At 40.1% G+C, this 20925-nt stretch overlaps 2 protein-coding genes across 3 annotated transcripts in view; both read right to left on the bottom strand.

Moving 5' to 3' along the window:
• The window catches only part of igf2bp2a (insulin-like growth factor 2 mRNA binding protein 2a), a 46248-nt gene extending 40726 nt beyond the window's left edge, over nucleotides 1-5522 (bottom strand). The window contains exons 1-2 of the mRNA XM_080038663.1: nucleotides 5205-5522; nucleotides 3936-3996 (exon numbers count right to left, since the gene is read on the bottom strand). Of these exons, the coding sequence (XP_079894789.1) occupies nucleotides 3936-3996; nucleotides 5205-5379 (236 nt within the window). The 5' untranslated portion in view covers nucleotides 5380-5522. The remainder of the gene's footprint in view (nucleotides 1-3935; nucleotides 3997-5204) is intronic.
• Nucleotides 5523-9378: 3856 nt separating this feature from the next.
• Nucleotides 9379-19874, bottom strand: tra2b (transformer 2 beta homolog). 2 transcript variants are annotated; one of them, XM_080037459.1, is made up of 8 exons: nucleotides 19767-19874; nucleotides 17557-17696; nucleotides 17292-17448; nucleotides 13691-13879; nucleotides 13491-13606; nucleotides 9841-9999; nucleotides 9634-9701; nucleotides 9379-9550 (listed from the first exon to the last, which is right to left on the bottom strand). In XM_080037459.1, the coding sequence occupies exons 1-8, from the start codon at nucleotides 19797-19799 to the stop codon at nucleotides 9540-9542; spliced, it is 873 nt and encodes a 290-aa protein (XP_079893585.1). In that variant the 5' UTR covers nucleotides 19800-19874; the 3' UTR covers nucleotides 9379-9539. The 2 variants fall into 2 exon arrangements, with proteins under 2 accessions (XP_079893585.1, XP_079893584.1); XM_080037458.1 differs by having other exon boundaries at nucleotides 9634-9704.
• Nucleotides 19875-20925: the final 1051 nt, after the last annotated feature.

The raw sequence follows: 20925 nt of genomic DNA on the forward strand, positions 1-20925 counted from the left end.
GAAGGACCTCCTGCTATCACTCTCAAACCAAACTGGAGCCTAGATTGGAGAGCTTCCCCTACGCCCAGGATCAACTGGGGAGTATTAATGGATTCGGAGTGGATCAACTGATGGCTATCGTATTTCGCTGTTTTGACTCAGTGTGCACTGACAACCCCAACGCACACATATGCATGTGCACCACTGTGGTGCAATGCAGATGTTTGCACCAAAGTCTTCTGGTTTGTATCCGTTTTGCTAGGGAAATAAAAGTCTTGTCATCGATTTGGTTTCATGAAGAACAACATGAAGCAGCAAACTTAGATTGCAATGAAGAGCACTAGACAGCTGTACCTGTTTTTATTGTAATAGAGCCAATAGTGGCGTGTATAATGCAAAGAGTTAGTGCTCAAATCAGCAATTCAGCATTTTGAGCACAATTTCACTCCAGCTTAAGTCAAAGGTGTAAAGAGATAAATTAAGAGGAGAAAGTTCACACTTGAAGCCTAAACAAGCAAGTAAATAAACCTGTATGCTTTTCAGGAAGACAGTTTTAAAATGTGTTTACCCCCACAACAACAACACTGTCCTCAAGCTATGACTCATCTATCAGGCTCAACAACATAACATAAGACCTCTGTCAGTGGTGGAGGGAAACACGACATGGACAAATTTCTGGTATATAAATGAGCCATGTTTTTTTTAAAGAAAACACAGGAGAACAAAGCCAGAATGACAATTAGGTGTGACCAAACAAACTCAATTATAAGATCAAACTGATTTCAATTATTCCAATCAAATTTAGCAAATATAAATTGAAGTGTCATTATTAATCATTCCGCATATGTAAATTCATATCCGCCCATGTTTTGAAAGATTTGCCGAACTAATTATTTCATCACCAAATGATTTTAAGGAATCAGTTACATAACAAGCTCAGGTGTTTGTAATAATTACATAACATATATCAGGAAAATATGTTCATTTCTAATAGGTAAAAAAAATTCTATTATTTTTGAAAAAATAATCGTCTCAGCACTAGAATCTATGATTAATACTAAGTACCGTACATCATTAACATATCATAACACCTTAACATATCAAATAAATCACGTTAATAAAAATCCTTTCTAAAACACTTTTTGAAAAATAACTGACAAAGTGCAACATATTTTTTCGGCATTATAACTGACGGCTTCAGAAGCTTTTACAAATGAACCAAAAAATCTGATTTAATTCTGCTGAAATTACTTTTATGCATACAATGTTAAATCAGACTGTAGTGGCATTCTGTCTGTATACTTCAAATTTCGATACCACAATCCAGCTGTAGGCACAGTAACTTAGTCTGACGCAAATGACATGAGATATTGTTTCTGGTTCAAAAGATTTACTGAAAAAAGGTCAAAAAATATACAAAGTCACACGTCACACGGTAAAGAAATATTATGCTCCCGTCCCTATGGGCAGCTGTCTTCCAAACTAAAATGGCGCATGTAATACGTCACAAAAATAAAGCATTTGGCCTAAACATATCAAATATTACAAAATTACTTTAGCTGAAAATACACTTATAAAAAGCAAATACCATGAACTGTAAATTATTATGAATTATAAAAAACACATATTACTTCCACAAATATTATTAAACAATTTCTTATGTTTTATGCAATCTGTCTCTTACACAGACCCTTTGGAAATAATTTGTCTCTTTCTAGCTTATTAAAAGTTGCATTGTAAAAGGCCCTGTTCTTTGAAGAATTAACTTAGGCTATTTGCTAAGCAAAAGTTATTCAAAAGAAAGAAGCTATTAAAATCGTAATCTTTTATTTTACTTACAAATAGACATAATGTATTTGTTAATCCCATAATGCCTATAAGCACACTGCACAACAAAACACCACCAGAATATAAACAAATAGCAAACAGCAACTGAAACTACAGAAGGCCTGCCTGGAGATGAGTTTAAAGCTTCCTAAATGACAAAACAAAACCTGCTGAATGGTTCCCTCCTCAAGGCCTGTTAAACTACTACTTAACAAAATAAACTACATATTTATATATAGCCTATTCTAAACAATATATATTCTAAAAAATATAGGTCTTCTAAACCTAAATGTTTTATAAATGCTATTTCTCAATATGTCTGAGACCATTAGCATGGATACAAATTACATTATAAAATGATTCCAAATGTAGCTGTGGTAGTATTCTTGTATAAAACAAAAACAAATCACATTTCAAATTAATGTAAATGTTTATGAGATAATACACAAACGCATTATACGCTTACTGGCGTACACTGGGAGGTTCGAACGCAACCTTATATTATCATTGTGGAAAAGGGGAAAAAGATTCGAACCACTAAGATGGAGTTACACCTCGACATGTGACTTCGCTCATGAGTTCACACCAGACCCTCTGCATGTTTCAAAATGAGCACCTGCACGTATCACACGCTGTACCCACGTCTCCCTCGCTGTTATGGCCAATATTTCGAATTTAAAGGCCCGTTCAGAATATGCTTAAGCCGTTTGAACTCATTTGCCCCCCAGAAATGGACATTTGGTCCATCTGATTCCGCATTTGGCCGTGCAGTGTGCAGGGCCATCATGGCAGCCATTATGAGGCTCTCCAAGATTGCCATGGCCTACGTGCACATTAACTGTGGGGAGTGGCGCACCCTGTAACACCAAGTTGCGCCTTACAAGCTCGAAAAATGCCTGAAAATCCTACCATAAAGCAAGTAAATAGCACAGCAGCTCGATCATTACACATTTTGAAACATACACAAAAAACAAAGAAACGAGAGCTGTAATGCAGCGAAGTGTAGCCTGCACTGAAGGGGGAGGACTAAGCTGGAAGCGCATAAAGTAGGGGTCACGTGTTCCTCCACAAGGGGCTTGAATATTTACCTTTTTGTCACGCAATATAGTCTTTCCTTACAGCCTACGGCATTGTTGAGCAAGAAAGGGTGGATCTATACGTGCTGTGAGTGTGTAGGTTGCATACTCTGCCTCAAAGAGAGTGTATTATGCATTACGCACAGCGTATTTAGTTATTGTCCTCCATGCAATTACAAGCTCGTGGGTACTTTGTGTTTGTTCGCTGCTTGGACAAGCCTATATAACAATAAAAAATAAAGCAAAATACATGGCAGTGGTCTCGTGGTTGTGCACTTTAGAGTAGACCTATATATTACACGCAATATATTACACACAAACGCCTCGCGCACATACAGACAATCTGCATTTCTCACGTACACACACATGCATACAGTAACCAGGGGAGAGGCTCCGCTGATTGGTATGCAACGCACCGTGCATTGCAGTGTTACAGTCAATAATGAAACCTAACTTTATCACACACATGTAACGAGGTAAATAGCATTGCGATGAACAGTTTAAGCATGCGGAGCAGCCTATGCAAAAGTTTAATTGCAGCGTATGTGACGGATTCAATTAAGAAGCAATTATTTAATGTGTGCACTATATGTGTGTGTGTGTGTGTGTGTGTGTGTGTGTGTGTGTGTGTGTGTGTGTGTGTGTGTGTGTGTGTGTGTGTGTGTGTGTGTGTGTGTGTGTGTGTGTGTGTGTGTGTGTGTTCATGTTTCACAGTGGGATAGGCCTCGCTGCAGATCACGCGATAATGGCAGCAGCCATCGTGTGTTCTGCGGGCGTTGGGACTAAACTGTTTCTTTGTCGCTTCTTTCTTTTGTTTAATCGCCATGCACTCACGTGTCCATCGCCAGGAAATAAAATAACAACAACCCGTTTAGAATCAGACACAGGAGCCTAGAAAAAAGGTGTTTGTGTAGTGGGGAAAACGGCTTGCTATTTTTCACGGCGGAAGCCTACAGGTCACACAGTCTGCCATGGGGCACAGTAAAGAGGCGTAGGACACAGTTTGTATGTGTGTGTGCGTGAGTGAGTGATTGTGTCAGATTGTAGGCCTACCTTAGTTTTTTGGGAACAGAGTAGTCTACCTCTATCACCTTTCCGTGTAATTCAACTTTACCTGTGGGGATGAAAGTTGATAGCGTAACATTAGCTGTGTGTCATGGAAGTAACAATGCAAACTGGTAGGCCTTTTTTTCCACAGCAACATTTTCAATCACTTCTCCAAGTAGGTGCGTCCCCATTCAAACAGTCATCCCCCCCACCCCTGAAAAAGTGCTCTCCGCGGGCGCGTTGCGCGCACGGTGGCGGCGGATAAACTGGTGTTGTTTAAATTAAAACTACCACAGTAGGACATTTCGAGGGGTCACATTCGAGGGAATCAGCTCCAAACCTAAGCGTGATAAGCTTATATATAGGCAATATAGTATTGGGGAAATGGGCAGCCATGCTTTCCACTCCCACAACCCTCACAGTGCAATGAGGGGTAGGCTATGTTTTTCTCTCTTGCTCTCGGTTAAGAATGCAACATCAAAAGGAGAGATGGTTTGAAAGGGAGAATGGCTTGTACTCTTTATCTTCTAGGTAGGTGTTTCAGTTCTCCGTGTTGACCCTTTGCAATTGAGAGCAGCTTCTAGGCGAGCCTCGAACACGGCTTTTCGTTACTATTATGAGTGGCCTGGCGCAGCACGGAATTAGCGTCTCACCTCGTCCCCCCTCAGCTACCTGTTTATTAGCTCTTTCCTCCGGACCCCCATGACCCACCTCCAAGACACCTCGTAAAAACATAGCCAGGCATCAGAGGAACATGGATCTGACAAGTTTTCCGCGGTGGCGTCGCTCTGCTCTCCTCAATAAAATCAAGATAAAAAATAAGTGAAAAATAATTATGCCTACCCGAACCATGAGACCATCCCATACATTCCAGCGGGTGATTGCAAAGTAGCGCCCCAGCACACACTATCGGAATCTTCGAAATATAGGTTATTGTGCGCGTTACGACGGCTCGTGTTTTCTTTAGGCAATCGGGCACTAAAGCCCCGAGTGTGTGCTGTGATCGATCATTTAGTCCATTTCTGTTGGAGCGTGCGTTGCTGAGTGTTCATCTAAACTCTGATGGCACACGGATGTGATCGCAAACACTGTCCCGAACATAAAAAAGAAAATAATAACATAATAATGCATGGATAATATTTGACATTTCGGACACCTTGAGCTATAGTTTTTTTATTTTATTTTTTATTTGTGTACACCTGAACTCGCAGTTTGGACCCTGAGTCAATCCCCCCTCTGTCACCAGCAGCATCACTTATCAAAATCCACACTTACCAGAAAGAGTCTCAATAGCCTTTATGGCCGAGTTCTGGTCAGGAAAGTCCACAAAAGCATAGCCGGATTTCAGCAGGACCTGATCGGCCACTGGCAGCTTCCTCTCCCCAAAGAGCTGCTTCAAGTCCTCGACAGTGACCGAAGGACTTAAATTCCCAACATATAGTTTGTTCATGATCTGAAAGGCAAACAATCTCGAAGGGGGTGTCAGGACTGAGAGTGCCGATATTCAAAGAAGTAGAAAAAAAATTACTAAATAAAAATGAAATAATAAAAAAAAAATCTTCTGGTGTTAAAAAGGGACCCACAACGCAGCAATAACCCCCCCTGGAAATAACTAAGCTATAAGCGACCCCCCAGCACCAACTCTGGCCCTGGTCTAACTCTTTTTAACAGAGACAGGGGGAAAGTGTCGTTACGACGCTACTCTGGAGCCAACAAGCACCGCCTCTAAATAAAATCTCCTTTAAAAAATCACAAGAAAAAAAAATATTTGGAGGTGCATGTGCGATCACTCCCGGTTCCCCCAGCGTGGAAAGTGCATTAGGCTGTGAAAGTGGCATGATGATCGCCGGGTACGTTCGGCAAAGGGATGGGCTTAACGGAGGCACAGGGGTTATTTCATCAAATCATAATAAGGTTCGTGCCTTGCTTGGGTCCCTCCAGGCTGGCGGAGTGAAAACAGGGGGCTACCGTGCAAGTCGTTATCAATGGATTTGTCGACCCTATGCTGTGTCAATGAATCCCACTGTAGTGGCACAGTTTGGCTTTTACTTATTCATGCATGGCACCGTAATATGGATTTATTGAGCGACGTATTCGCAGGGGGTCCAGAGACCTCGGCGTGTACTTCTTTCTGGGATATTATCCTATAATACTGAACAAAAAAATAGGGTAGCCTATAAGTGATTTAGTATTATGTGGCCACAATTATAACATAGGAAATAAATGAATAGGTCTCATTGTTTTTCTCTTACAATACAGAAAGTGAAACCTTAAATCAGCCATTCTTGCGCATTCTGTGTGGAATTAACAGAGGTGAAAGAAGCTGCTGTGGGTCCTCACCAGGGGCCCACACCATGTAACTTCATGTTCGTAAAGTCCACGATGGTGCCTCCTCCTTTCCATATCAACCTGTGGCCAGTGCCCATAGATTGCAAGTGCACAATGTAAAACCGAGCAAATATTTATTTTTAGAAGCTGATAAGGAGAAGTTAGGGGACTCCGGGCCCTCACTTGTGTCTCTTTGCGTGAGGGAGGCGTCATTTTTACGCAGTGTCACTCAGCCAATCTGTGCTCATGGCCTAGCCTACTGGCTACACACATGCTATGGCATTGTACCAATATTTATTTATTTTTTATTATGTGATGTAGGTGTGTGCATGTGGGTGTGTTTAGGGGAGGGAAGCCATGCTCAGAAAGAAAGGTTGATTCCCAGAACAGGAGCAGGATTGTATAAGGGGACGGGCTGTGTGGACACAGAGCTGCATGGCGGAGGAAGGGTGGGTGGGGGTTACGTGGTTGGTGGGTTCAGGCTGCAGTGCTCATGCATGTATGTGCAGCCTTCTACCTACACGAGTTTCCAAGGGGAGGAGCCTTTTGCCTACAGCGCTTGAGTGTTTCTACATGTGACTCGCCTGCGCCTTGGAACATTACTGCCACCCTACTGTAGTTGAGAGAGTGCCAGCAGCAGGAGTGACCATTCCTCTCCTTGTTTACGTCAGTGTGTGAACAGAGGAATGTCCAAGCCGTGGCCTATTTACAAAACAGCTCTTTAGTTACTTTTCCTGATGACATGCTACCGCAGTGGTGCAGGCCGCCTCTATGCTGCCAGCTGAGACACATTCAGAGTTCAAATAGAAGACCCCATTCATCTAGGCCTATTACATTATTAATATAATTGCTATAATTGATTGGCAACTTTTGACATTAATGTATGTATGATTTATACATATAACACTACCCAATTTAACTCGTACCAACTTGCCTTTGCATTGCCATTCAAATTGTAAATACCCCCCCCCCTTTTTCTCTTTTTAAGCAGATAAACAAGAAGTACAAATGTCCCACACACACTTTGTCTACACCCCTTCCTGTTAACACATGTTAAGCCTAATTAGGTCAGTGTGCTGAGAGATCATGCTGCCACCCAAAATGATTTCCACTCGGAAAGGAAAATTAACTGGGACTAGAGGCGACGTGACATTTGTGGAAACACAGAGCGATCTGCTGACCAAAACAAACACACTGGCGCGCGCGCACAAAAACACACGCGCGTACACACTCACTCACACACATTTATATACTATCTATGATACAAACATAAATGTAGACTTGTGGTAGGATAGGGAAATGAGGCCCATGCACTTTCCAAGGTGTGGTCGGCTGTGGGACTGGTGTCTTTTCATCGGTCTCTCAGCTTTCATCTAAACACGTTGAAAAAGAGTACCTGATTTATCTCATATACCCATGTTTCAGTTACAAATGCACTGTACACCTCTGTGAAATGATTTACTGTTAATGATTTTGAATAAATTGTACTTGCTTACAGTAGGCCTATTTAAAAATTATAATTAAAAACTGCATAAAACAAACATAATATTTAAGTGAATATAATAGGCTAATTACAGTTGGCATTGTTCTTGTTGTGCTGTCTCCCATGTGGTATAAAACATGGTAGCCTACGACAACAGTTTACACGTTCCTATCAATATCCAGACTGTATCAAATTGTATAATTATTTTGTAATGTTGCGCAATAAACCAAAGTGTGAAGTTACTATACACAAGTGCAGTATCCTACTTAAAATGTTTTTTGAACTTTTTTTTTGTTCTTTATTTTACTTCCCGTATTTTGAAGTTGACGCAAAAAAAACGATATATTCTTTAAAAACCCAAGAAAGTAACCTGTATGGAGAACAGGTAGGACCATTTACTTGAACAATATAGGCTTTATCTTAGTGCATCAATGTCGTTACCACAGCAAGTCCACTCATTTGAATTATGAGCATTATACTTTTAAATTAAGGGATAGTTCACTCAAATAAAAAAATAAAAACATATTTCAAAGCTGAGCATCACAAAGGAAATGATAATTTATTTCCCTTGTATTGGGGCGAAGGGAGAAATCTGAGAATGGATATTTCAAGACCAAACAAATAAAACTCAAATGATATCCCCAACTCCAACCAGACATAAGTAACAAAAAAAAAATCATTTAAAAAAAGTATATATTTAAAAATAATTTGAGTAAAATGACCCCTTAAATAAAGAATCAGTTCGTTTTTCCCTCTCTGATCTAACTTGAAGATTTTAGTTTAATTTTTCCCTCAACTGGCAAAAAAGGAAAAAAGAATACCTCAAACAAACTAAGTCATAGTTTCAATCATGTATTGCACTGTACTACTACTACCTCGCATTGATGTTGTGACAAGTTTGGACTCATCCATGACCAGTAGGGGTAGATGTTGGACTTATGTCCCTCAAAGCCAGCTGCTCCTTCCAACTCGATTACATTAAACTTGACTTGTTTAGCTGCATTTCGGATGAGTCATCCTCAAAGGTCCCTTCAAAGACTAGTTTGCCTGTCTGGCTGATAAGCAGCAGCATCTAAATGACAGATTCATAGCTTCTAGTCTGAGAATAGAAGCCTGATTATTATTACGGCATTGCCAATTCTTTTCACATGGTTATTTGAATTGTTGAGAATTTATTTTTTTAAGGATTCAAAGGTTGGAAACAGGGACTATGTAGCATTATTAATATTTATTCCCAGGGGTTATCGGACAAGAAGGACAATTGTATTTATATCAGTTGGTTACATCATGTTGAAACAGTTCAAAAGTATGTGCTAGTTCTACGTTTATCTCTAGGTTTGTATGAATTTATTTAAGAGCTTTACTGGTAGCTTGGATACATCGAGTCTTTTTAAAGTATGTGAGAGGAAAGCATTTTAGACTTGAAAAGTGACCTTATGACATCATCATTATTCATTAGTTGATTCGACAGTTTCATAGTGGCTCTTGAACTCGGATTCCTGACTATATTATCAAAGCCCTGCAACAAGCGAATGGTTGAAGATAATGTGCAAATGCTGTGAGGAAGGACATGAGTCAATGAAAAATGCATCTTCCATTTAATCTGTTTAAAGATGAATTATCATTCAATTTGACACAAAAAAATAATATATTATAACAAGGTATATTTTACATTTAATAAACAATAGTGTGATGATCACTTCAAGAAAGGAAAGACATAATACCTACACTGAAATCAATTCACACCAATCAAACATTTTCGGTTTGCGTCTGGGAAGAAGAGGCTCTTTAGAGCACATTTAATAGCGCCCTGTGAAAAAAAAAACAGTCATTAGACAAACTCCAACACATCGAACGCAGTTGACCACCTCAACAAAACAGTTGATTACTCACGGGGAGAATAAGAACGTGACCTGGACCGAGACCTGTAAGACCCTCTGTAATATGGTGACGGAGATCGCCTTCTGAAACGAGACATCAACAGTTTTTTCAGCTACTTTAGTAGACTTATTTAGTTCAGTTATTAAAAACTGAACAGGAAGCCAATGCTGAGAATCAAGTGGCAATGTGCATGGCTACAGCTAAGAGATTGAGTGTCACCTGTATGATCGGCTATATTCCCTGTCGTCATAGCGATCATAGCCACCTCTGTCGTATCCGCGGTCGTGGTCCCGAGAATGGCGCCGAGGACCACTACTGCTTGGACCACCTCCACCACTGCTACCACCTCCACCACTACTGCTACCTCCACCACCACCACTGCGCACAGGACAATATGGAGAGGAGATTCAGGGTGTATTCACACATGCCGTGTTTAGTTCGGTTGAAACGAACTCAGGTGCACTTCCGCCTTCGGTGCGCATCTTTCAGGCAGGTGTGAATACAGCAATCGCACTCTGGGGCGGACCAAACAAGCGCTCCGAGACCCAGCTGAAGAGGTGGTCTCGGTGCGTTTCCAAACGCACTCTGCTGCAGTTCGTTTGTGGTGTGAATTTATCCGGACACGATCTGACCCAAATGCAGGAAGCACTGTGCCCTTTCTTTCTATTATTTTTTAATAAATTGCCGTCAGCTTCACATTATGGGAAAGTGTTGTTGTCGCCATTGTTAGGACGATAAGTTGTGGTTTGACAGGGAGCCCAGAACAATATATTACATTTGATCTTGGGGTCGCGTAAAAATGCAGAATGTGTTCAGCGATCAGATGAAGGAGAGGGGAGCGTCTCCCGCACAGTGCCAACAGGTTCATGCTGCGCAAAAAGTGTGTGTTTTTATTTTGCTTCCCATGTACGGGACCGTCAATACTATCCCCATGTCAGTTTGGAGCTGAGCTGCGCCGAACTGACACCCAGCTGATACACAGCTTAATGAGCTGCGTGTCGGCTTGAGCCTATTCTTCTCGCGAGCCGCACGTCCAGCAGCAAAAATACAGTAAAAATTACATCGTTTCACATCGTAGGCTACAAGCCACATAACGTGGCATTGTCATAGGGCTACATATTATAACCACATGAAACAACAATAATTTGATGTTTTTCTTCTTTATTTATAGGCTAGATGTTGGCCTTGTTATTATTTTTAACCCCATATTATATCAATGATATATTTCGCAGTTTTTACTTCGTGCTCCCTGCTTCTCTCCACCCCAGAATGTCTGTCCAATGAATGAATGACCTCAGATCACGTGTGGTTTTGCTTCGTAATGCTGGTTCACTTGCAAAAGGGGCAATATGAGAGTGGACCACACCAAAAAAATAAATCTAAACTCTATTTGGTCTGGACCAAAGCAAGTGAACTAGCAGACTTTCCCAGTGTGAATACACCCTTAGTTTGTGTGTGTCCTTCTCAATCAGATTTACAGTTATTATTACAATTCCATTTCAATGTTAAAAAGACAGATGGTCCTTATCTCAAACACTATAATACGGTTATTTTAATGTTAAAGCAAAGAGACACCACTTGAAATTTACTTTCAAGTGTGCTGTTAATGTTGCACCTAAAGCCCCTATCTCACTGAGCTGCGACTGTTTGCGACAAGTTGGAGACTGCATTCGCGAGGGAGTCTCTAAACTGTCTCCAAACGTTCGCGGAGGTCTCAATTTCCTCTCATGAGTCGCAGAGCCGCGCAGTCCTGTCGCATGAATTTTGAACATGTTCAAAAAAAGTGTGCGACAAATCTAGTCTCGAAATAGTCTCAGAGTGGTCGCATGTGTCTCAAACGCGTTGCAAAACCTTCTCAATTTAGTCTCCGCGAGTCAGAAAGTGCGAGAAATGTGAGACAACTTTGCGAGGGTTTGGCGACATATGACACTAAATTGTGACTGATTTGAGACAAAAATGAGACTGACATTCCGTTCGTGCGACGCTCGCCAGACGTTCGCGAGACATAAATGCGACCTCCTGGCAAGTGTTGGGCAGGACATTCGCAAACGTGTCGTGAGGAACCAACTCAGTGAGACTGCAAGTGAAAATTGTCGCTAATTCGCATATTTTCTCGCAATTTTGTGTCTCCAACTTGTCGCACACTGTCGCAGCCCAGTGAGATAGGGGCTTTAGACACTCAAGAAGCCTTTTCAATGCACTTCATAACAAGGTAAAAAAAACTATTAAATCAGAACTTTTCCTAGCTGAGGTCATGAGATTACTTATGGCTCTAAGCAGGAAGCCCAAACATACTTTACATGCAAACCTAAAAGTAATCAGAATAGTTGTCTTCAGACTCAATGGTATTTAAAAATAATCTTAATTAGAGTGCTTCTCTGTTTCAGTTTCATGCGTTATTTCTACCTGTCTGGACTTGGTTTCAACATAACTAACTATGCACCTGGAGGTTATAAAGGCTTTATTTTGTGTTTTTATAGTGTAACTTGGATTTAGGTTCATTATTAAAAAAAGTAAATATTTCAGTGCTATAGAGACAGTGCATGAAATAGGCCACGCCCATCGTGGGGGAAAACGTTGAACAGCGTTCCATTCACTTTGTATTGAAGGAGACCTGTCTTCTGCAAACACACGTAATTAAAACTTAATCAAACATCCATTTAACAAAAAAAACTTTACTTTCTTTAAAGCCACGACTCTTGTCTGTCTATACGAGCTGTTTTTGTGAAAAATAATTGAGTAATTTTCAATATTGAGGTGTTTTTGTCCGGTCGGACCCATCGTGGGGGAAACCGTTGAACACCGTTACATTCACTTTGTATTGAAGGAGACCCGTCTTCTTCAAACAAACTTAATTAAAACTTATTCAAACATCCATTTTACAAAAAACGTTACTTTCTTTAAAGCCACGACTCTTGTCTGTCCATACGAGCTGTTTTGTGAAAAATAATTGAGTAATTTTCAATATTGAGGTGTTTTTTCCCGTCCGTGAGGGTTAGCCTACAGCAGAAGGCTAACATTAGCCTAGCATACAGCATACATTAGTTAAGAGTTTTGTCTCGATATTGAAAATTACTCAATACTTTTTCACCAAAACAGCTCGTATAGACAGACAAGAGTCGTGGCTTTAAAGAAAGTAACGTGTATTTGTGAAAGGCATGTCGTATTACGTTTTTATTAAGTTTGTTTGCCGAATACCGGTGTCATTCAATATAAAGTGGATGGAGCGCTGTGTATTGTTTTCCCCCACAATGGGCGTGGCCTCAGATTATGACGCGTTATGCACTGTCTCTATGGCATGACACATGCGGTTCCGGAGGAGGTGACTAACCACCTCTGATGATACACTTCTACAATTACACAGCTATGTTTCTCTTCCAGCTAAATGTGTCACTATGATTAAAGCAAATTAAAGTAAACAGAGCTGAATCCATTCCCTACAGAATGGACAAAAAGTACCCACTTTCCCAACAATATGCTTGTTGTTCCCGTTCTCATCATAATCGTAATGACTATAATACAGTTGTTTAACACTCAACTGAAGTTGACCTTTCCAAAGGATAACATTGGATGATTCAGATGTCCATGTTCTATATAGATCAGATTATACGTGCACAAGCACCTGGGGGGTTTATTTAAAACGTAACTTGTTTTCCAAATAAATGCCAGTAATATTAGTTCCTAATTCCTGGGCAACAGCGTTTTAACCAGATATTCCAAAAGGACCATCAATTTGGAAGACAAACACTTAAAGGTTTTACTACAGCAGTTAAAAACATTCATGTTTCTCTTTGATAGATTATATAATGTTAACAACAAATAAACAAAATCAGGTCAATCAATCAAAACAGTGCGTTTGGATGGCTTACTATGTGGGCCGGCCCATGTATATTCCAGGGGTTGGGGTGTGAGGTCTTTTTGTGATGGAGAAGTCCACCCTGATCCTACGACCATCCAACTCCATGCCGTTGGCTCGATCCTTTGCCTGACAGTGAACAAACATGTAAATGACCTCTTTAGATCCTGATAATAATCCAAGAACAGGTCTATCAGGAGCCTATTCTAATACCTCAGCAGCGTCATCTTTGTTTTCAAAGTAAATGAAAGCAAAGCCCCTTGAGCGCCTTGACTGCTGATCATACACGATACTGACGTCCGCCAGCGGGCCGTATTTAGAGAAGACTTCCCTCAGGTCCCTGTCTGTGGTGTACAAGCTCAGGCCAAACACTCCCAGGCAACAGTTTGGATCTGGATTGACCTGCAAATTAAAATCAACATAAGGATCTGTTATCATCATTTACTATGATTAAGTTAACCATTCGAAGAGTCCATACTCAATTTTTTTGAGTGATTTTTTTGTTCTTATAATTGAGTGACATTATCAATAATGATTCAATCCTGAACTAGTGTGTTGTAGTTTTTAGAATGCTAGATCATTATTAGAGGTGTCACAATTATCCAAATCCTTGATTATCTTAATAATGATAATCTTAAAGTCACGATTAATTTTCATTCTCAAACATTTTCTTTTTCTTTTAGCACAGATGGCTGTGCTATTTTAAACTATTCTAGAATAATTTTTTGCCACGATAATGAATTTAATTTTTAAATTCATATTTCAAAAGATAGTATATGAATGATATACTCTCCATTACTTGTTATCTACCAAACTAGGGCCTTAAACTCAAATTTAAAAAATCTATTTACAATATAAATGTAACAATAAATTGTTGCACCAGTCAATTGGAAATAATAGAAGAGAAGTCATAGAGGGTACCTGCTAGGGGTGGGAAAAATAATATATTCTCTGATGCATCGCGATTCTCTCTCGAACAATTCCGAATCGATTCAGATAATTTATTTTTTTTTAAAAAGAGAGAAAAAAATAAAATAAAAATCGATTCATAAATACTAGTACTTCCTCCGCCACTGCACATGCACACCACACATGTGCGAATTGTTAACAAAAGTGGCGCCAAAAGGGCAGAGAGCAGCAAACCCATGACCTGCACCGGCTTTATTTCTGTTTACGTTTTTGTATGAGAGAGGAATTCTAAGCCATACTTTTTGCACAATGTGTTCAAATGACATAGAAAATAATAGAATAGAAATCCTATAGAAACATGATTTACAAGATCAGAAATAAAATAAAATAAAACTGAATCGGTTTAGTTTTTACATACTTCCATATTGTGTTGAAATGCAAGCTGCATTGATTATTGCACTGTTCATAGAAAATCATATTTGTGACAAGAAAAGCTTTTTCTCTAATACAACATTAGAGAAGGTAATTCATCTGTTGATTGTCTTTAATGCTTATCAGAAAAGTAGGAAGTGAGTAGCAAACTCAGATGTGTATATAAATATATTTTTGAAAATCACATGAGTATGTACGTAAACAAATTTGCATCGAGAATGCACTGAGAATCGATTTTGAATCGAATCGTTGACCTCTGAATCAGAATGGAATCGATTCGTGAGGTGCCAAGAGATTCCCACCCCTAGTACCTGCTATGCTTGCCTCTTTATACAGTCCCCTCCATAAGTATCGGAACAGTGAGGCCAATTCCTTTATTTTTGCTGTAGACTGGAAACATTTGGGTTTGACACCAAAAGATTAATATGAGACAATAGCTCAACATTTCAGCTTTCATTTCCAGGTATTCACATCTGGATCTGATACACAACTGAGAAGATATATTTTTTTTTAAAAGAACACAACATTTTTAGGCAAGCAAAAGTATTGGAACAGATAGACTTTAAATAAATTAAAGTGAATAAACCGTAATATTTTGTCGCAAATACTTTGCTTGCAATAACTGCATCAGACCAATTGACATCACAAAACGTTTGCATTCTTCTTTTGTGGTGCTTTTCCAGGCTTTCACCGCAGCCTCATTCAGTTGCTGTTTGTTTTGGGGGGTTACTCCCTTCGGTCTCCTCTTTAGCAGGTAAAATGCATGCTCTATAGCGTTTAAGTCTGGAGATTGACTTGGCCAGTCTAAAACCTTCCATTTCTTGCCCCTGATTAACTCCTTTGTTGTTTTTGCAGCTTTTTTGGATCCTTATCTTGCTGCATGATGGAGCATCTTCCAATCAGTTTGGTTGCATCTTTCTTTAAATTGTCAGACCGAATGTTTCTGTAGACTTCTAAGTTCATTTTGCTGTTGCCATCATGTGTTACTGCGTTGTTGTCAAGATGAACCTTTACCAAAGTGATGGAAAGGCTAAAGTTTGGAGAAAGAAAGGATCTACTCATGATCCCAAACATACAGGCTCATCTGTGAAACACGGTGGAGGCAATGTCATGGCTTGGGCTTGCATGGCTTCTTCTGGGACGGGCTCATTATTCTTCATTGATGATGTAACACATGATGGCAACAGCAAAATGAACTCAGAAGTTTACAGAAACATTTTGTCTGACAATTTAAGGAAAGATGCAACCAAACTGATTGGAAGATCCTTCATCATGCAGCAAGATAATGACCCAAAACACAACAAAGGAGTTAATCAGGGGCAAGAAGTGGAAGGTTTTAGACTGGCCAAGTCAATCTCCAGACTTAAACGCTATAGAGCATGCATTTTACCTGCTAAAGAGGAGACTTAAGAGAGTAACCCCCTAACACAAACAGCAACTGAATGAGGCTGCGGTGAAAGCCTGTAAAAGCGTCACAAAAGAAGGATGCAAAAGTTTGGTGATGTCAATGGGTCACAGGCTTGATGCGGTTATTGCAAGCAAAGGTTTTGCGACAAAATGGTACGTTTTATTCACTTTAATTTATTTAAAGTCTATCTATTCCAATACTTCTGCTCGCCTAAAAATGTGGTGTTCCTTTACAAATAATTATATCTTCTCAGTTGTGTATCGGATCCAGATGTGAATACCTGGAAATGAAAGCTGAAATGTTGAGCTATTGTCTCATATTCATCTTTTGGTGTCAAACCCAAATGTTTCCAGTCTACAGCAAAAATAAGGGAATTGGCCTCACTGTTCCGATACTTATGGAGGGGACTGTATAACTGCAGTGTGCACTCTTCACACGCTGCCTACGGAGAGGGACTGTTTTATTTGTCAGGTTACCTGTGGACACGTCTGCGTGCATCCCCTAATCTGTGACTATGTTGTAGTATACAGTATAATTGGACCACAAGACAGGCGTGTAACTTTGTTGGAATGAATGAAACTGCTTTTCCTGTCCGAGTCCGCAGACGCGCAATGCAGAAAATATGTGCGGGTCAGTATGCTACATGTGCATAGCATTGTATGCGAACAGTGGTTTTCTTGTAGACAACATTGGGGAATGGGGAACACATAATACTTCTACACAGGTGATTTCAGAGAAGCAGGGAGGGTTCAAGTAGCGTTGACGTTTCAGCAGTTGTCTTGGTGCCTTTTTGGCTGCAGCTGCAGGAAGAGGTAACTCACAGAAGCTACAACATGCTATGTGTGTTTTTCCCGTCTTGGCACGCATGGGGGCGGGGCTAAACCCTCAATTTTACTATTCATTTAGAAAGGTCAAGATTGAACAAATTTAGCTTGATTTCTGACTAGCAATGAATTAAGAGATTGTGAAACCCCTAATACACATATCTAAAGAGTATGCAGGAACAGTACAGGTTAAGCTTATTAACCATTAATACAAATGTCTTATACGCCAAAGGGCACTTACCCGGTTGCCTATGTGCCTGCGGCGGTTGGACATGGGTGAGCGGCTATGGCTCCTGCGACGGTGCTCTCCACTGTAGGACCTACTATGAGATCGCTGCCGATAGGACCTTGAGCGGGAGCGGCCAGAGTGTCTGCGTGAGCCACGGTGGGAATGGGACCTGTACAAATAGAAACCCATTTAGCATTCATGTTGGCTCTTAAGTTAGACACATCCAATTTCTCTACAAATGCTCCCCATCCTCCCCTCCAAAATGTCTCTCACGCACCCAGATTTGGACCTGGACCGAGATGTAGAGTGGGAGTGGCGGGAGTCTTCTTTTGAACGTGTGGACGGGCGAGCCGGGGAGCGGCTTGCCGACTTCCTAGAGCCCCGTGAACTTGCGCTCCTAGACGCAGAGCGGGGCTCCTGAACGGACCAAAAACACCAACAAACTTTTTATCAGCCCCAGTGAGGCAAAACATGTGCCTAAATAATTCTATGTAGTAAAAAAGAAATAAGACTAGTATCCTGTGAACATTAAGAAGAGAACAGAATTCAGGATTGTGGATTGGGAATACATCTTAATGCTATTTCTGTAGCCATGGATAATATGGCAATGGCATCAATATACATTAATCAATATAAATGAAATGTCAACATAATGGAATGAATTAAACTAATGTGTGTTGTAATTGATAATGAGAACATGCACTCATTTGACAAACAGACCAGAATAATTACTTAGCGCAGTGACCTCATCCAGATTACTTCCTGCAACTTCATTACTTCACATTATTCTTCTTTCTTCATTTTTCTCCCTTCTTCTTACTTCCCCCACTTCACACACTGCCCAAACTTCTTCCCTCCTCATTGTTTTAGCATGCATTCAACAATTCAGCTTGACACTTCATCTGAACTTCATATTATTCTTAATAAAGTGGACTTCAGACTTCTTCTGCAATTCCTTGGTCCGACCTTAACCTTTATGGAAAAGAACAAGGATGAAGAATATATGGGCTGCAATTAAAAACAGCAGCCTCATTCAACTTTTCAAGTGTCTTTATGATCTTATGACATCCATGGGAATGTTGAACACAATATAATACAAATAATTAATGTTAGTCCTATGAATATTTCACTTTCAGTGGTTTTACATTCACGGTGATTTCTAGTCCTTTTAGCCAATGTAAATTAGAAATGTAAGAAGCATCTTAAATGCAAAAATGTCAGGCAGGCATATGAAATAAGTTTATCCAATCCATTCTGGTTATGTTTAATACACCTGCGACCATATGCATTAGAAAACAGAACAAATCATATAAATCTCGGTGTATGGTAAGGCAAACAACCTCAAGATGCTGCGGCCACTCATTTGTATTGACTTGCATCACTAGCACTGATAAGACAGACATGAATCCATGGGGATGAAACAGAAAAATTAGGAGAAAAATTATTTTCATACAACTGTAACGGGTAAGGGGAATTTAAGACATATGAGACAGAAATGTCTTTTAAGTATGTGCATGCTGGATACAAATAAATGACAAACTACTAGAGAGGTTTTTTTAACCACAGCAAATGTACAGTTTTTATAGAAATGTGCTGACATGCTTGTCATTTCAGTCACAGGATATTAATCTATAATGACGCCTGGTGTCACTGTATTGCCACTACATCCGTTTTGCATCGAAAAACAAGGAATGAGCAAGTAAATGCAAATGAGTGAGGAGAAATCTTGAGGCCGTTCGTTTTAAATGGCTAAAACACCGTTATACGAATGTAATGTCTTGATTGCCATGTTAAGCCCAAAAAGAAAGAATTCATGATGAAATTTTAAGAACAATCTCAAAATAAACACACATCACTCAATAATCTATTGTCACCAAACGCATCTTATTACCAAATTACAATTATTCCATAAGAATGCATTAAACTAATTTCTTCTGGAGAAAAATAAGACCTTGTCAGTTTCACACGGACCATCAGTTAAATCATATTCCAATATCATAAAATGATGCTGATAAAAGATGGAAATTAACGATGAACATTCAAACTCATTTTGATTACCCACACAGGTTTGGGTAATACTACAATTGCTAAAGTTCAATCTAAGTTCTGCATTTGCAGACAGGGCTTGTGCTTCAAGCTTACGTGGATAATATTAACGTTAGCCAGCTAACCAACTGACATTAGCAGACGATATTATTTACTTTAACTGTGGCAAATCAAAAATTAATATGACTTATTAATGTTCAATTAAATAACTGAAAATGGATACTCCACTTATATAGCGCGTTGGAAAAGCACTGTGTAAGTGCAGACCAATCTAGTAATCAGGCCTAACGCTGGAGAGCCGAGCTAGCTAGCTAACCAACATTAGCCAACCTACTATCTATGTAGCCAACACAACATGAATATTGTTACCATTTCAGGTCCTTACCGAAGGTTAATTTACACTAAAACTACAATTAAAACCTCCATAAAGCTCATACGTACCCGCTTGACGTAACCATTTTCGTTATCGCTCATCTTTAGCGAGATAGGATATAATGCCCCTGTCCTAATTGGCTAGCTACCACCTACAGCGTGTGATTTTTGTGTGTGCGACCGACTGTAAACCTCAGACCCCGCCCCCTAGGCTTTGTGTGGATTATGGGGATGGATAGGATGACATGACCATAATGAGAAGTTAGTCCATAAATAATGTAGGCTAATTGTTGAAGCCAAATGATTTATTTCAGGATTTATTGTATATTTTGCATTTGTTTATGAATTTTTAGTTGTTTGTTGATTATTTGTATGATTTATGAATTAATGACATTTGGTTGGAGGATAGGGATAGGACAGTGCGTAAGGCAAACGCCGCCCCACAATTGGCATGGCGAGGGCGGCTTCTAATCTATATCAGCTGTGCCCAGTCGGGGAACTGGGTTCCCAGGTATGCAGTCACACTGTTTTTAGACCGCAACAAATCAGCCACGCAGCAAATCAAGCACAAATATCGATCGCCAGGTAAACGCACCGGCCTATTTCTCCTCCAAGCTGGTAAGAAAATGCTAAATTGTCTGTTGAGCCAGAGGACTAAACAACCTTAAAGGCCAGGACACACCAGTCCGACTACCCGAAAATGGAGTTTGCCAATTCAGGCAGCTCCAGTCTTCCCGTCGCGGCCAAAAAAGTGCAAAGAACACACCAAGCCGACTGCTGACTTTCCGTACGCTCTGCGCTTGCGCGGGACGTAATGTCTCCATAACAGCAGGCGGCACTAATTTGTATTGTGGCCCGAAAAAATACGGAAGCCGGAAATGATGGGACAGCTGTCTAGACCATAAACATAGATAGAAATACGTATTTATATTTATGGACCATAAAGAGCACCATTTTTAGCAGAGAGTGTGGAGCATGGTGTCGAGCAGTCAACAATGGTTGATGCATGTGAGTACTCGCTGAACGAAACACACAAACACATTAAAACAATGGCTAACTGTTGTTAGCCGTTTGTGCTACGCCTCACTTCTGGGCTTCACTGATTCGCTAGCCCTCCACAAATCAAATTGCTCCGACTGAAAGACTGCCCGCCGCCCAATTGGCTCAAAAGAAGCCCGACGACATCTACGACAACCGATTTCACGGCACACACCAAACAGATTCGTGT

The sequence above is a fragment of the Ammodytes marinus genome (genome assembly GCF_949987685.1).
Source record: "Ammodytes marinus genome assembly, chromosome: 12".
Classification (NCBI taxonomy): Eukaryota; Metazoa; Chordata; class Actinopteri; order Uranoscopiformes; family Ammodytidae; genus Ammodytes; species Ammodytes marinus.

What these genes read in the sequence shown, in the direction of transcription:
- tra2b (XM_080037458.1), bottom strand. Translation starts at nt 19,799, where the DNA reads ATGAGCGATAACGAAAATGGTTACGTCAAGCGG. An exon ending in GCAGGCACATAGGCAACCGG is followed by an intron (nt 13,880 to 17,291) that starts GTAAGTGCCCTT and finishes TTTAATTTGCAG; the next exon opens with GTCAATCCAGATCCAAACTG. An exon ending in TACATGGGCCGGCCCACATA is followed by an intron (nt 10,000 to 13,490) that starts GTAAGCCATCCA and finishes TCCTGTGCGCAG; the next exon opens with TGGTGGTGGTGGAGGTAGCA.